Source organism: Salvelinus namaycush, chromosome 22, assembly GCF_016432855.1.
Source record: "Salvelinus namaycush isolate Seneca chromosome 22, SaNama_1.0, whole genome shotgun sequence".
Lineage (NCBI taxonomy): Eukaryota > Metazoa > Chordata > Actinopteri > Salmoniformes > Salmonidae > Salvelinus > Salvelinus namaycush.
In genome coordinates, this window is record NC_052328.1 from 29,467,353 (window position 1) to 29,482,067 (window position 14,715).

General features: G+C 43.0%; 1 protein-coding gene across 1 annotated transcript in view; it reads right to left on the reverse strand.

The window, feature by feature from the left end:
- LOC120017734 (cell division cycle and apoptosis regulator protein 1-like) overlaps window positions 1–14,036 on the reverse strand; it is a 35,887-nt gene extending 21,851 nt beyond the window's left edge. Inside the window, exons 1-10 of the mRNA XM_038960689.1 lie at window positions 13,914–14,036; window positions 12,732–12,895; window positions 12,261–12,439; window positions 9,046–9,174; window positions 4,818–4,847; window positions 4,487–4,519; window positions 4,168–4,194; window positions 2,704–2,924; window positions 2,287–2,413; window positions 1,183–1,305 (exon numbers count right to left, since the gene is read on the reverse strand). Of these exons, the coding sequence (XP_038816617.1) occupies window positions 1,183–1,305; window positions 2,287–2,413; window positions 2,704–2,924; window positions 4,168–4,194; window positions 4,487–4,519; window positions 4,818–4,847; window positions 9,046–9,174; window positions 12,261–12,439; window positions 12,732–12,843 (981 nt within the window). The 5' untranslated portion in view covers window positions 12,844–12,895; window positions 13,914–14,036. The remainder of the gene's footprint in view (window positions 1–1,182; window positions 1,306–2,286; window positions 2,414–2,703; window positions 2,925–4,167; window positions 4,195–4,486; window positions 4,520–4,817; window positions 4,848–9,045; window positions 9,175–12,260; window positions 12,440–12,731; window positions 12,896–13,913) is intronic.
- Between the last annotated feature and the right edge of the window lie 679 nt (window positions 14,037–14,715).

Below are 14,715 nucleotides of genomic sequence, written 5' to 3' on the forward strand. Positions count from 1 at the left end.
AATACCGGCCTTCTTGTTTTAGGTACTAGTCTGAAAAATATTGAGGTGAGAGACCTTTGTCCATAGATGCCACATATCAAGTTTTGTGTAGATCGGTCATTCGGTGTCAAAAGTGTAGCATTTAAAGTGTATTTCGCAAAATACTAAATGGTGGAAAATCCTGAGGCAAGTTTGTTTCTTGTGAGGAAAGGGACCTATGTACCGAATTTCATTGCTTTAGGTCAAAAGGTGTGATGGGGTGTGACCTTTCAAAGTTAGCATTTTCAATCTCTTGTCATAGTGGCACCATCTGGCCACTCAGTATACTTTTTTTATATGCCGGATCTCTATCGCAAGACTCAAGTTTCATCAAAATCTGGCCAGTGCTGTCTAAGATATTGCGTGTGACTAACATACAAACGAATGTATAGACGGAGACAGATCCACTGTCCCCTCCCCGATTTCATGGTCGGGGACAACTACAAAAAGGTCAAGTTATAAAACATCTGTGAGATGTATGGAAAACCTTTCCAATTTTGATAGGTCGTTCCTACCCTGTTCGTATGGTAAAAAAGTGCATATCATTTATGAAAATCATGTATTGATCATAACATTGAAAAGGAAAGGGTTAGAAGTGAAGAAAAAGTGTGTCAAAGTGCATTCTGTAAGAAATCCTAGAAATCTTAGTATTTGTTCCTTTAACTACTGTAAAGTCTCAAAATGTAAGAGAAAAACACAAAAAGCATTACTATCTCAATGGGACTCTCTTATTAGCCTAAATGAACAATGACAGGACATCGTATGGATAGCACCTTTAAAAAAGCACTTTCCCCCGCTGAGAAATTGACGGATGTCACCGTTAGAGAAGCCCAGTGTAAAGAAATGTAGATTGGGATTAATTTGTGTTTCTGAAAAATGTTCTGAAAGACCATAGGCCCGAAGATAAAAAAAGAAAATGTATTTCTAATACTATTCAACGATATGTCATATGCGCTTTAAAAGATCAGGAAGCCATCCTGGTCCAAAACAAAACAAATGAATACTCAGAGTGAAGACGGAAGAGAAGAGAGAGATGAGAGAGAACAGAAGGAGAAAAGAAGAGGATGGAGAAGAACAGGCATCAGAAAGGACTGAAAAGAGAGAGAAGAGAGAGAATAGGAGGAGGCGGCCCATAGAGAGGTGTGTGAGGCGGACGAGGGTTACATTTTGTCTGCTGTCCATGCCAACGGGGTGCATGTCTGAGTAGCGCTGATGCATCCCCGGGTCAGCATAGAAGCTGCTTAGCTGTGGGGGAACTGGAGGCAAGGACTGGGGCTGCTGCTGAAGCTAGGAGAGGAGGGGGGAGAACAAAGTGGTTAATAACAGATACACAGCCATAGGGCTGAGTTCCAATCTGATCACTCTCAAACTTCACTTCTGCACAAATTGAGGCCCCCCTCTAAGATCAGAGGGTGAATACAGCAATGGCGCCATCTATACTGTAGGCTTACATTACATTTACATTTGAGAGATTGAGTCAACCAGGGCAGACGGGAAGACAGACAGGGATGCAAACTGGCGAGGGCCCAAAAAGTTGACATGGAACATGTTTTATTTTTTATTTCACCTTTATTTAACCAGGTAGGCAAGTTGAGAACAAGTTCTCATTTACAATTGCGACCTGGCCAAGATAAAGTAAATGTAAAGGCGCAAGCATGACTGCCACTGCTCTCCGTTCTTCCTTTATGGCGGTGGAAGTCAGAGGCTGCGTGACAGCGAAGTCAGACTGGACTGTGCTCTTACAGGTGGAATTATAAGATCGTGTACCTACTTCCCTCGCACTGCGAGCCACTCCAATAATTAAATGTAACAGAAGTATTTAAATCAATGTCTGCATACTACAGATTGTCATTATGGCTAAAATACATATTAAAACTGATGGATGCGGACGGAGAGAAAGAATATCTGAAATCTGATATTCTCATTGTAGGAAGTGTAGGGAAGCATTCTGTGCTTAGTCAATGATTTCAATATGAGAAACATACAATCCCCACCCACATTCTATTTTCTTCGGATCGTCGCGATTTACGTGGATTACCCATTTTGAAATCAAAACAGTGAATATCGCCAAAAAGTGACGAGTTTGCATCCCTGAGAGAGCTAATGATCAAATTGGAAACAAACCCTGGAAGCACTCAAATTGAGGTGTAAGATGTCACTGGCTAAGGGCCACCAGCATCACGTTCAGTGATATGACAAAAGTTTTCAGTTTCACTTCAAGTCTACTGAATGTGACCCAGGTGGCTGTGGAGGCTAGGTGAGGCTCACCGATTGGTTGGCCAGCTGAGGTAAGGTCTGAATGCGCTGGGCATTCCATTTGAAGGGCATGTTGGGGTTATACACAGCCTCCACTAGGACCCTGTCGCCCACCTGGGGGGTCTTCCCCTTCACCGCACTGTGGAGACAATACCCATTATTCACCCACTTGGAAATGCTTTAGAAACTGCAACATATGGAGGCTTGAAACAAGACATTTCTGCTTTGAATAATGGTACACAAATTAGGGATGCAACCAGCAAAATATAGAAAACCCACCGAAAAAGACAACTGGTCCGATTAATGAGACACTTGATGTGAAACATCTAGCTAAATTTTCTGTGGCCCAATCCTAAATGGACTTCTAGACCCTATGGACTTGTGGAGATCTGAGAGGACTTGGGCTAGAGGCAGAGACTGGACACTTACCTGAGCTGGAAGAAGACGTCCTCGTCCACAAAGCCAAAGGTGTCATGCAGCTTGTTGACCACGCCGGTGAAGACGCGCTGCTTCTGGGGCTGGCTTTGCTGCTGGCTCTGCTGCTGGCTCTGCTGCTGGTGGCTAGAGCGAGGCGTGGGATAGGACACGGTGATCTGGGCTGTCTGCTGGGGGTTGGACAGAGAGAGGCTGGTGGGGAGAGCCACAGGGGGCTAGGGAGGAGGAAAGTTATAGGTCAGAATCAACTTCACCCTACTCCTACTTTCTCTATGGCTGCGGTCCAAACACTTAAGACACACCCTCGTCTACTTACCCTCGCCGTATGCCCTTGGGGGAATCCCCGTCGCCATCTTGGAAGGTGGTCCAAATGATTAGCCAAGCAAGGGAAGTTTGTAACGTAAGCCCCTCAGCCCTCTTTTTTAGCTTTACGAGTGTACAATTATGTTCACGCCGGGGCCTGAAACTCCCCATAATTCAAATCACGACGATTGTGCATCCGCTAAGAAAAGTCGGCGAAAATTTCAAAACAACATCGAAGGAGAAGTCAAAACGAATGTAAATAAGTTAGAAATTGTGCTACTAATGCACATAACGGCACAAACACGTCTCGTAAAAAGTAAATATGTTTTTGTTTGGTTATCTTTTGGAAATTGTAGAAATAAAACATTTCCATTCTTCAGAAGTTCCAGCTAGGCAGACTGACGTTAGCTAATTAATTAGCTAGCTGTCATACAGTAGGCGTATATTAATAATTATATATTTAATATAAGTAGACATGCAATCATAATTGACTGTAGCGCATATAAAGCACCCACAAGCTACCGGTGTCGGAAAACACAATCATTGCGGGATCAAAGAGTGACGAATTTTTGGCCAAGAGTGGTCCATTTAAAAATAATTCCTTCCTCCCTCGCCCCTTGCCCTGCAAGTGTATACTCATCAGACGTCATGATACGTCATCAGAATTGTCCACTTAATTTGAGGGCTGAGGGGATAGGGTGTTTGGACCGCTGCCTATTAGTCCTAAATGTGTGGATTGTATCACGCCTAGGATTGCAAAACTCTTCTAACTTTCCAACATTATCAAGGTTTTCCAGATACCCTGGTTGGAAGATTTGTGGAATCAGGAGGGATTAAGCAGAAAAGCTGGAATCTTCCAGACAGGATTTCTCGTAAAACTGGAATTTTGGGTAAGTAACCAGAATTTTGCAAACCTAATCAAGCCCACTAAATTCAAAACATGTGTGTCTAACAATGGAACTGCTGGAAGTGTCTATATGAAGTCGATCATGTTATTTGGGATTTATTCTATTCAAATGTCCCATAGCGGTTCTTCTCATTTACCAGAGGTGTTAATTATTATTGTGGCCATACACGTCCCATTGTATTTGGCTGTATGCTATGAAGGTCAAAAACTGAAACTTGCATAGGTAAAGTAAAGGCGGGGATGCCTACCGGGAATTTGTTTTCACCACTCCAGTTCTTTCAACATCAGCGGAGGCGTTAGAAAAGGAGGCAAGGAGAGAAGGTGGCGTTAGGATGTTGTCACAATTCTTTCCCCAATAGATTTGGATTGTATTGTACCGCATTATTTCAAAATCACCACCTACGTTTAACAAGAGCTCTTGGAATTTTCATGACAAAATGGCATCTTCTTAGACCTATTATGTTGGACTAAATAATTATCCTCAAGACAAGCTTACTTCAGTGGCATTACTTTAGCTAAAAGGTGCAATAAATGTACCAGAGACTAGCTTGTTCCTAATTATCCTACCTGTGAAATCAGCGCTTGCTGGGGCTGGGGGAGCTGTGGAGAGGGACAGGGAGAGAGAAACAGGAGAGAGGGAGAGAGAAACAGGAGAGAGGGAGAGAGAGACAGGAGAGAGGGACAGGAGAGAGGGACAGGAGAGAGGGACAGGAGAGAGAGGGCGAGACAGAGGCAAAGGAGAGGAGCGCGAGAAAGAGGAAAGAAGAGAGAAAGACAGAGGTTAAGAGAAGTTAATACTGACAGTGTCTGTAGAACAGAGTACATTCCCCACCCTAGCACCAAGCATAAAGGGCATTTTGATTTGACTGTGCTGCGGCTGTGAACTGCTGCTGCTTACCCCGTATAAGTCTGTGTGTTGTTGATGTTGCTAAAGAGATAGGGTACACAAACAAGTCTTTCAATGAGTCAACAGTACAGTGTTGATTGATACACATAATGATTATGGCCTTTCTCAAATCAAGGCGATTCAGAGTTGTCTGTGTGAGTTGCAAACATCAATTTACCCCGTATGAGTCTGTATGTTGTTGATGTTGCTGAAGAGACGGGGTACACAAACAAGTCTTTCAATGAGTCAACAGTACAGTGTTGATTGATACACATGATTATGGCCTTTCTCAAATCAAGGCGATTCAGAGTTGTCTGTGTGAGTTGCAAACATCAATTTACCCCGTATGAGTCTGTATGTTGTTGATGTTGCTGAAGAGACGGGGTACACAAACACGTAGAAATTGCAATAAGTACTTCATCGAGTAAACAGTACAGTTGATTGATACATATGAGTATAGGGCTGGGTGATATGGACACAATATCATATCATTGAATTTCTTATTTTTGACTGTATTTGATGTTTCTGAATAATAAAAGTTATAAATATGCATTATGAATAATAAAGACCTGACAAAGAGGGTAAAATAAACAGATGCGAGACAAAATATTGGCACCATTCACAATTTCTTCTAAAATAAGTAACACTTTAACTGCACAGGACCATTAATTAATTTGGCAAGAAATTCTCGTTTAGGTCTACTGGTAAATTTATCTCACCTGTAGTAAACTGCAGGTGCCTACAGGTAGGGTTGGGCGATATGGCCAAAATATAACGTCACTATATTTTTCTAATTTTTGACACTGATGGTATTTGACATAGTTGATGTTTCTTAATTCTAAGTGGATTTAATGATATTTGCTCCATTCTGATTGCTTTATACTGTTTAACCAAAATGCAACCAATTTGTTTTATTATAGGTTGTCCTGTAACTGTCCAGTCCTGTCCTTTCCTGTCTAGCTGTCCATACCAGTACCTGTTGAATGTATTGTACGTCTGTCTATATGTCTTATTTTGCAGGTTATTGTTTTGTTTTTCTGTTTTTTACTCCAACTCACATCAGGTTAATAGGTTTGAGTAGGTTAAGCCAAGGAAGCAGTTGGCCAGGGATGGAGATTAAGATGGGGGTGTGGGAGGGCTCAGGGGACAACCAAGGGATTTTGGCTAGTCGGAGCAGCTCCACTTCTGTTGCTTTCAAATTTCAATAAAGTTTTGGTAAAAATAATTATACCAAAAATAATAAGACAAAGTTGACAGTGAAGTAGTCCTATTTGTAAAACATTGCATAGGAATATAAATGATATTTTGTAGCCTCAAACTCTGGTACACAACCAACGGTTTCTATTTGATCTACTCCAGCATTTTCAGACATTTCTTATTTTCTTGCACTAACTTGTTTTCATTTACACACTGTCCCACATTTATTTTGTCTTAGCATGCCTATATTTCGTTTTTTTTATCCTTAAATTATTCTCACTCTCCTCTTATACCCTGACAACACCGCTCGCAACGCTGCGTTGCCATGGGCTAAAATAGAAGTCCTTTCCATTTCTGACGCGGATCGCGCTGCAAGTCCTGCCTCTCCCATCTCCTCATTGGTTTATAGAAGCAGGTACCCACGTGCCATTTCCTCATTGGTTATACCCACGTGGGTGACTGAAAGACGAACTGTGTTACCAGTCGTCGTAGTAATACTATGAAAGTTTAGATGCCAATCACCATATAAGTTCAAAGATGAAAAAGCCTGGAAGGAGAGATGACTAGAAACGATTCGGTTGACCGTTTTATGTGTAGATTAATTTGAGGAGTAGAGGACCTTGTGCATTTCAGGTAAAATAACAACTCAATGTTTATATCCCAGGACAAATTAGCTAGCAATAGCAAGCTAGCTAAATAGGACAAATTAGCTAGCAAGTGCAAGCTAACCAGTTAAATTGCCATACATGTTTAATGCTTTTTGACCTGTCCCCAAATTAATGTAATTGGTTCAGAGTTTGTTTTGATATTTTAACCTGCGTGTCGTGATCGCGTTTGGTGTGGGGAGGCAAAATAAATGTATGCACGATGGCGCACGCACGCAGCCGGTTTGGGTTCCGTGTTAGACTGTATTATCAGCTTCAGCTGCAGTTGTTACTTTCACCACTAGAGGTAGTCGGACAATTTCCGAGGGTATATTTGGCACGGTTGCCCTCCCGAAGTTGTTGACTTGTTATGCTAGCAAGTTAGACAGCAGTTCTCAGCTGTCAGAAGTTTCTTACTGGTGCTTAAAACAGATTAACAACAAAAACAAAGTGATTATGTAAAGTAAAAATCCAAAAAGGTCCGTGAATGAATTGGCACAGCGGTCTAAGGCATCTCAGTGCAAGAGGCGTCACTACAGTCCCTGGTTCAAATCAGGGCTGTATCACATCCGGCCGTGATTGGGAGCTCCATAGGGCTGCGCACAATTGGCCCAACGTTGTCCAGGTTTGGCCGGGGTAGGCCGTCATTGTAAATAATAATTTGTTCTTAACTGACTTACCCAGTTAAATAAAGATTACATTTATAAAAAATAAGAATACCGGTATATCTTTTTTTACTGTTTGTCGACCAGCCCTACATGAGTATGACCGTTCTTAAATCAATGCGATTCAGAGCTGCATATCAATAATTTACCCCGTATAAGTCTGTATGTTGTTGCTGAAGAGATGGGGTACACACACACACAGAAATTGCAATAAGTACACTATATGTTCCAAAGTATGTGCACAAATTAGTGGATTTGGCTATTTCAGCCACACCCGCAGCTGACAGGCGTATAAAATCGACCACACAGCCATGCAATCTCCATAGACAAACATTGGCAGTAGAATGGCCTTACTGAAGAGCTCACTGACTTTAAACGTGGCATCGTCATAAGATGCCACCTTTCCAAAAAGTCAGTTAGTCAAATATCTGCCCTGCTAGAGCTACCCCGGTTAACTGTAAGTGCTGTTATTGTGAAGTGGAAACGTCTAGGAGCAACAACGGCTCAGCTTCAAAGTGGTAGGCCACACAAGCTAACGGGACGGCCAGGTAAAAAGGGTCTGTCCTCGGTTGCAACACTCACTACCGAGTTCCAAACTGCCTCTGGAAACAACGTTCGCACAATAACTGTTTGTCGGGAGCATCATGAAATGGGTTTCCATGGCCGAGTAGCCACACACAAGCCTAAGATCACCATGCGCAATGCCAAGCGTCGGCTGGAGTGGTGTAAAGCTAGCCACCATTGGACTCTGGAGCAATGGAAACACGTTCTCTGGAGTGATGAATCACGCTTCACCAGATGCCAGGAGAACGCTACCTGCCCCAATGCATAGTGCCAACTGTAAAGTTTGGTGGAGGAGGAATAATGGTCTGGGGCTGTTTTTCATGGTTCGGACTAGGCTCCTTAGTTCCAGTGAAGGGAAATCTTAACGCTACAGCATACATTGACATTCTAGACAATTCTGTGCTTCTAACTTTGTGGCAAAAGTTTGGGGCTGGCCCTTTCCTGTTTCAGCATGGCAATGCCCCTGTGCACAAAGCGAGGTCCATACAGAAATGGTTTGTCGAGATTGGTGTGGAAGAACTTGACTGGCCTGCAGAGCTCTGACCTCCACCCCATCGAACACCTTTGGGATGAATTGGAACGCTGACTGCAAGCCTGGCCTAATCGCCCAACATCTGTGCAAGGCCCCGCAGCAATGTTCCAACACCTAGTAGAAAGCCTTCCCAGAAGAGTGGAGGCTGTTATAGCAGCAAAGGGGGAGCAACTCCATATTATTGCCCATGATTTTGTAATGAGATGTTCGACGAGCAGGTGTCCACATACTTTTGGTCATGTAGTGTATTTCATTGAGTAAACAATACATTTTTTGATTGATACATATCAAGCGACCAGCATTAGCAAGGTCTTTTTCAAGATAAGTTGGTGATTCAGAGTTGCACATCAATAAATTGCACCTATAAAAATATATAAAACAAATACTACATTGGACGAAGTCAAAGAGAATAAGAGGAAAAACTGTGCTCCAGCCTATAACAAATCAGATTTACAAAAAGTGAGGCAAATTTATTTTACTTAAGTGAAACCCATTGAGTGACGTGATATGAACTGGCTGCTCTGGGTTAGAACATTCAGTGTTCTTAAAGTTCTGACACTGCCAGTTTTGCTGACAAGCTCTAATTAATTTACAATCCAAGCAACAGTATTTCACTTGGTGTATTGGCCATGTCTCACCTGATGGGGTACATTATATAGCTGTTGAGGAGGAGGCTGCTGTGGAGGAGGTTGTTGCTGCTGTTGCTGCTGCTGTTGTTGTTGTTGCTGCTGCTGCTGATACTGCTGCAGGGCCGAGTTCATTTGAGACTGAAACAATAGGAGAGACGAGACAGAGAAAAAGTTCAATGACAGGGGCGGCAGGCAGCCTAGCAGTTAAGAGCGTTGGGCCAGCAACCGAAAGGTCGCTGGTTTGAATTCTACTGTCGACTAGGTGAAAAATCTGTCTGTGCCCTTGAGCAAAGCACTTAACCCTAATTGCTCCTGTAAGTCGCTCTGGATAAGAGCATCTGCTAAATGACTAAAATGTACATGTAAAATGTTGATGCTCTGTCTGGATAGACAGACTCAAGAGCTAAAGGTACGACTCAGATGTGACAGGTGATACGCCGACAAACACACTAGCTAGTCTAAATGTGTCAGCTTTTTCTTTGAATTAAATTTCAGGAAATGGCCCTTGAGTTCTGTTGCGGTTAATATGAGTGATGTCAATTTGAAGGGAAGACTATTTACTGAACAGTTAAGTGACTCCATGCTCAACTATATGTGTTTCCAAGATGGTGTAGCAGTCAGGCGTCTTTGTCTTGTCGTGTCCCGTGTATATATATTTTCATATCTTTTTTCCTCGCAAATATTTTTTCTATTTTTCTTAACATCAACCCGCCTCACCCAATGTGGTATGGATCTGCTATTTTCTTTACTTTAGAACCGGAACCCCTAACAGAAGCTAGCCAGCTAACTAGCTACTAGCTAGTAGTCAGCTAGCCACTGCTAGCGGACATCAGCTAACCTTTAGCGGACAACTCCTGCCAGTCTACTCAGCGCGATTCCACCCAGAACATATCTGACTTCTTTCTCTCCATATCTCCGGATTCCTACCGCAAGCTCTGAACCTTTACTCCTTGCTAACGTCTCTGTCCCGAAGCAAGCACCAATTAGCCTGAAGCTGAAGAGGTCCATCAGCCAGTCCCAAGGGCTACAATACCGATTTTGCCAATTGGCCTGGACCCCTTTTATTGCCGATACGGAGCCCCGCCGACCCATTATGACTGGACTACCGACGTAATCCACCCGAGGGTTTTTTTCAACAGGCTCCTCCGTTGCGACGTCCCCTGAATGCCCATCTGCTAGCCGCGGCCTGCTAGCTGTCTAGAGCATATTTCACTGTAGAGCCTCCAGCCCTGCTCAGTATGCCTTAGCTAACCCCTATGTTCCACCTCCCACACATGCGGTGACCTCACCTGGTTTAAATGATGTCTCTAGAGACAATATTTCTCTCATCATCACTCAATGACTAGGTTTACCGCCACTGTATTCACATCCTACCTTACCTTTGTCTGTACATTATGCCTTGAATCTATTCTACCACGCCCAGAAACCTGCTCCTTTTACTCTGTCCCGAAAGTACTAGACGATCAGTTCTTATAGCCTTTAGCCGAACCCTCATCCTACTCCTCGTCTGGTGATGTAGAGGTTAATCCAGGCCCTGCAGTGCCTAGCTCCCATTCCCCAGGCGCTCTCATTTGTTAACTTCTGTAACCTTAAAAGCCTTGGTTTCATGCATGTTAAGATTAGAAGCCTCCTCCCTAAGTTTGTTTTATTCACTGCTTTAGTACACTCTGCCAACCCAGATGTCCTAGCCGTGTCTGAATCCTGGCTTAGGAAGACCACCAAAAACCCTGAAATTTCCATCCTTAACTATAACATTTTCCGACAAGATAGAACTGCCAAAGAGGGCGGAGTTGCAATCTACTGCAGAGATAGCCTGCAGAGTTCTGTCTTACTATCCAGGTCTGTGCCCAAACAGAAGCTATGTCGCTCTTGCTGCTGGTGATTCTCTGATCCACCTCTACGTAGACGACATCATTCTGTTTATTTCTGGCCCTTCTCTGGACACTGTGTTAACAAACCCCCAGACGAGCTTGAATGCCATACAACTCTCCTTCCGTGGCCTCCAACTGCTCTTAAACGCTAGTAAAACTAAATGCATGCTCTTCAACCGATCGCTGCCCGCACCTGCCCGCCCGTCCAGCATCACTACTCTGGACGGTTCTGACTTACAATATGTGGACAACTACAAATACCTAGGTGTCTGGTTAGACTGTAAACTCTCCTTCCAGACTCACATTAAGCATCTCCAATCCAAAATTAAATCTAGAATCGGCTTCCTATTTCGCAACAAAGCACCCTTCACTCATGCTGCCAAACATACCCTCGTAAAACTGACTATCCCACCGATCCTTGACTTCGACGATGTCATTTACAAAATAGCCTCCAACACTCTAATCAGCAAATTGGATGCAGTCTATCACAGTGCCATCCGTTTTGTCACCAAAGCCCCATATACTACCCACCACTGCGACCTGTATGCTCTCGTTGGCTGGCCCTCGCTACATATTCGTCGCCAAACCCACTGGCTCCAGGTCATCTATAAGTCTTTGCTAGGTAAAGCACCGCCTTATCTCAGCTCACTGGTCACCATAGCAGCACCCACCCATAGCACGTATATAGACTTTTTCTATTGTGTTATTGACTGTACGTTTGTTTATTCCATGTGTAACTGTTGTTGTTTGTGTCGCATTGCTTTGCTTTATATTGGCCAGGTCGCAGTTGTAAATGAGAACTTGTTCTCAACTTGCTTACCTGGTTAAATAAAGGTGGAGGAAAATATATATATATATATATATATATATATATATAAAAAACTAGACAAGTGAAGGAATTTTTTTTTTTGGTCAGACTTTCACTCAGCATCTAAAGTGTTCACACAGGTCTGTCTGATGGTGGGGGATTTTATAAGTTGAATCAGTTCATCACTTCCCTCACAAATCAGAACAGGCTTTACAACAACACCGCTTCTTCAAGTCTAGTGAGGTATGGCCTCTCACCAAGCTCTGTAACTCTGTTTCCCAAACCTGTTTGTCTGACCCAAATTATGTTGATCATTGAGAATGTTTCTTCAGTAAACAAAATCAAAAAAGTTTAAGTGAAATTAGCTGTGACCAACCAGTGGGGTATCTCCCCACCATTTTGGGGACTCTTGGGTTGTGTTCACTTGGCACGAAACCATAGTTACTACCTGAGCTTATTCAATAACAACAAATGTTATCATATTCTGTTTGAGAATGTTTAGCTACGTTGTGCCTAACTGCCCTGCTGATCCTAGTGTAGTTCACCTGTTGCAGTGCTGCAGCGGCGGCGGCTGCGGCTTGCTGCTGCAGAGCTGAAGTCTGCTGGGACAACTGGTAGTTAGCGGCAGCCGACTGGGAGTTAAGGGAGGCTGCAGCCAGGGCTGACTGCTGGGAGTACATAGAGGGAGACGCACCCAAGAGAGATGGCTGCTGCACACCTAGAGCTGCAGGAGAGAGTGGGGTGCGGGAATAGAATAATTCAGAAAGAGGATGGAGTGAGGAGGTAGGGCAAGCGAGAGGAATGGAGTGATAGAAAGACGGGTTGAACGAGAAACGAGAGTACTTTTAACATCGTTGAATGTCCAGTTGACCACTGAATCTCCTCCATCACAAACTTTGCCAAACAGATCCAAGTCTGAGATGCAGTTTCCTTCAAGCACTACACCCTCAACCCCACTTTAATTTTATCCCACCAATGAGCACAGAGTATAGTATTCAGCAAGGTGTCAAACTCACAGTGTATGCTATTGAGGTCCAGGGACTGTCCTGAGTGGCCGGGCTGGGACACCACTGTGGCAGCAAACTGAGCCGCCCACGGAGGGTTCTTCTGTCCCCCAAACTGTGCCATGAGTCAAGGCTCGAGCTTAGGTGTATTGACTGAACCAATTTAAGTTTAAATCCTGTCAATACAACAGGAAATGGGCCTGTTTATATAAGGATTCTTCATTTGACATGTACCTTTGCTTTGAACACAAACATTGACAGCTAGCAACAAAAACAAACTATACCAGGAGAAGATTGTTACAGATTTACTTGCAGCTAATAAAATACTTAACTAGCGACACATAACCACGTAGCCAACGACAACAACGTTAGGCCTCTTGACAGCTGCCTCTACTCAGCGGGATAGTAGTGGGACAAGCAACGGAATGGACAAACGAGCAATTCGTAGCAAGCAAAACGTTATAGTAGCTGTTGGTAACTGTCGCTAGCTACTGTTAGTTGGTTAACTAACCGTAACTAAGTTAGCCCTATAAATAGTACGCCAAATTCATATGAATTTTAAAACAATTACTAGAAGCATTATAATTAAAATTCATTCATGAATTTGGAGTACTATTTATTGGGTTACTAGCGAGGTTAGATCCCTGTAGAGTTAAGTAAACGTACTTGTTGCTAAGTTAGCTATGTTAATGCATTTGCTAGACACTTGCCGATATTAACAAACGTTACCTGGTTAGCAGTTAATAAATAGCTATAGGCTAGCTAACATGCTTACTTTGGCTGGGTTCACTTGCTAACGGAGATATAGTTAGCTAGGTACCCAACTTGCTAACTAGATAGCTAATGTCAGTTAACTATACTGACTACTCATGGGTTTTGTTTTCAAAACAACGACGTTAGTTAGCTAATGCATTTGCCGATATTAGCTACCTGGTTAGCCTTTAGCTATAAATAGCCACAGGCTAGCTAACATGTTGTTGGCTTGTTAACGGAGATAAATAGCTAACTTAGCTAGCTATAATGATGACTCGTGCGTTTTGTTTTCAAAGCAACGTTGACAAACGTCGCTAGCTTGAGGCCTAAGGCAAAACACACATAATGCTGTCTGAATGGTAGCAAACAGCAAGGCTAACGGAGATTCAAATTTTGCGCCAATAATTGCATTCTGCAGTACCAAAACCATCAGAACTGTACCTGTAAAGTTTGAAATACATTAACGTTACAGAAACGAATTGTCCTCACTGCTTTACCACTTTCCTGCTTTGTGAATGCACCGGCGGCGATAGATCCAAAACTGTCACCACGCATGCGTGAGTCAGTGGCGCGCACGCGTATTACATACGGGTGCTTTTTAATAAATATCAGAGAAACTGTATATAATGATGAGATGTTCTTGTCTCCCCCCTAAAAATGTGAGTCGTTGTCCCAAAGGCGGGAAGCCATGCAGTCTGCTTATCATTATTCCCACGTGGAATAACTGACGGGAGTGGACTCTTTCGCTTCGCTTCTTCCTCTCTGGTCATATGTTCAGGTGTAGGGGTCATTTACGGTCACGGTAACAAGGTTCATCATAGACCTGTGGCTAAACATGAACCATGAAAAGCTTGAAATATCACTGCTGCAACTTAGAGAAAATATTAAAGATAGTGTGTGATAATATACCGTGAAAAATAATATATGGAAAATATAGCATAATATACATTGCCTGTGTTCATCACTAGTCGTGTGTCCATCCCTAGCCAGCTACCACCCGGTTACTCAACCCTGCACCTAAGAGGCTGCTGCCCTATATACATAGAGTCACTAGTCACTTTAATAATGTTAACATACTGCTTTACTCAATTCATATGTATATACTTTATTTTAGTCAATGCCACGCCGACATTGCTCATCCTAATATTGATATATTTCTTAACTCCGTTATTTTACTTTTGGAGTCGTGTGTACTGTCGTGAATTGTTAGATACTACTGCAGTTGGATCTAGGAATGAAAGCA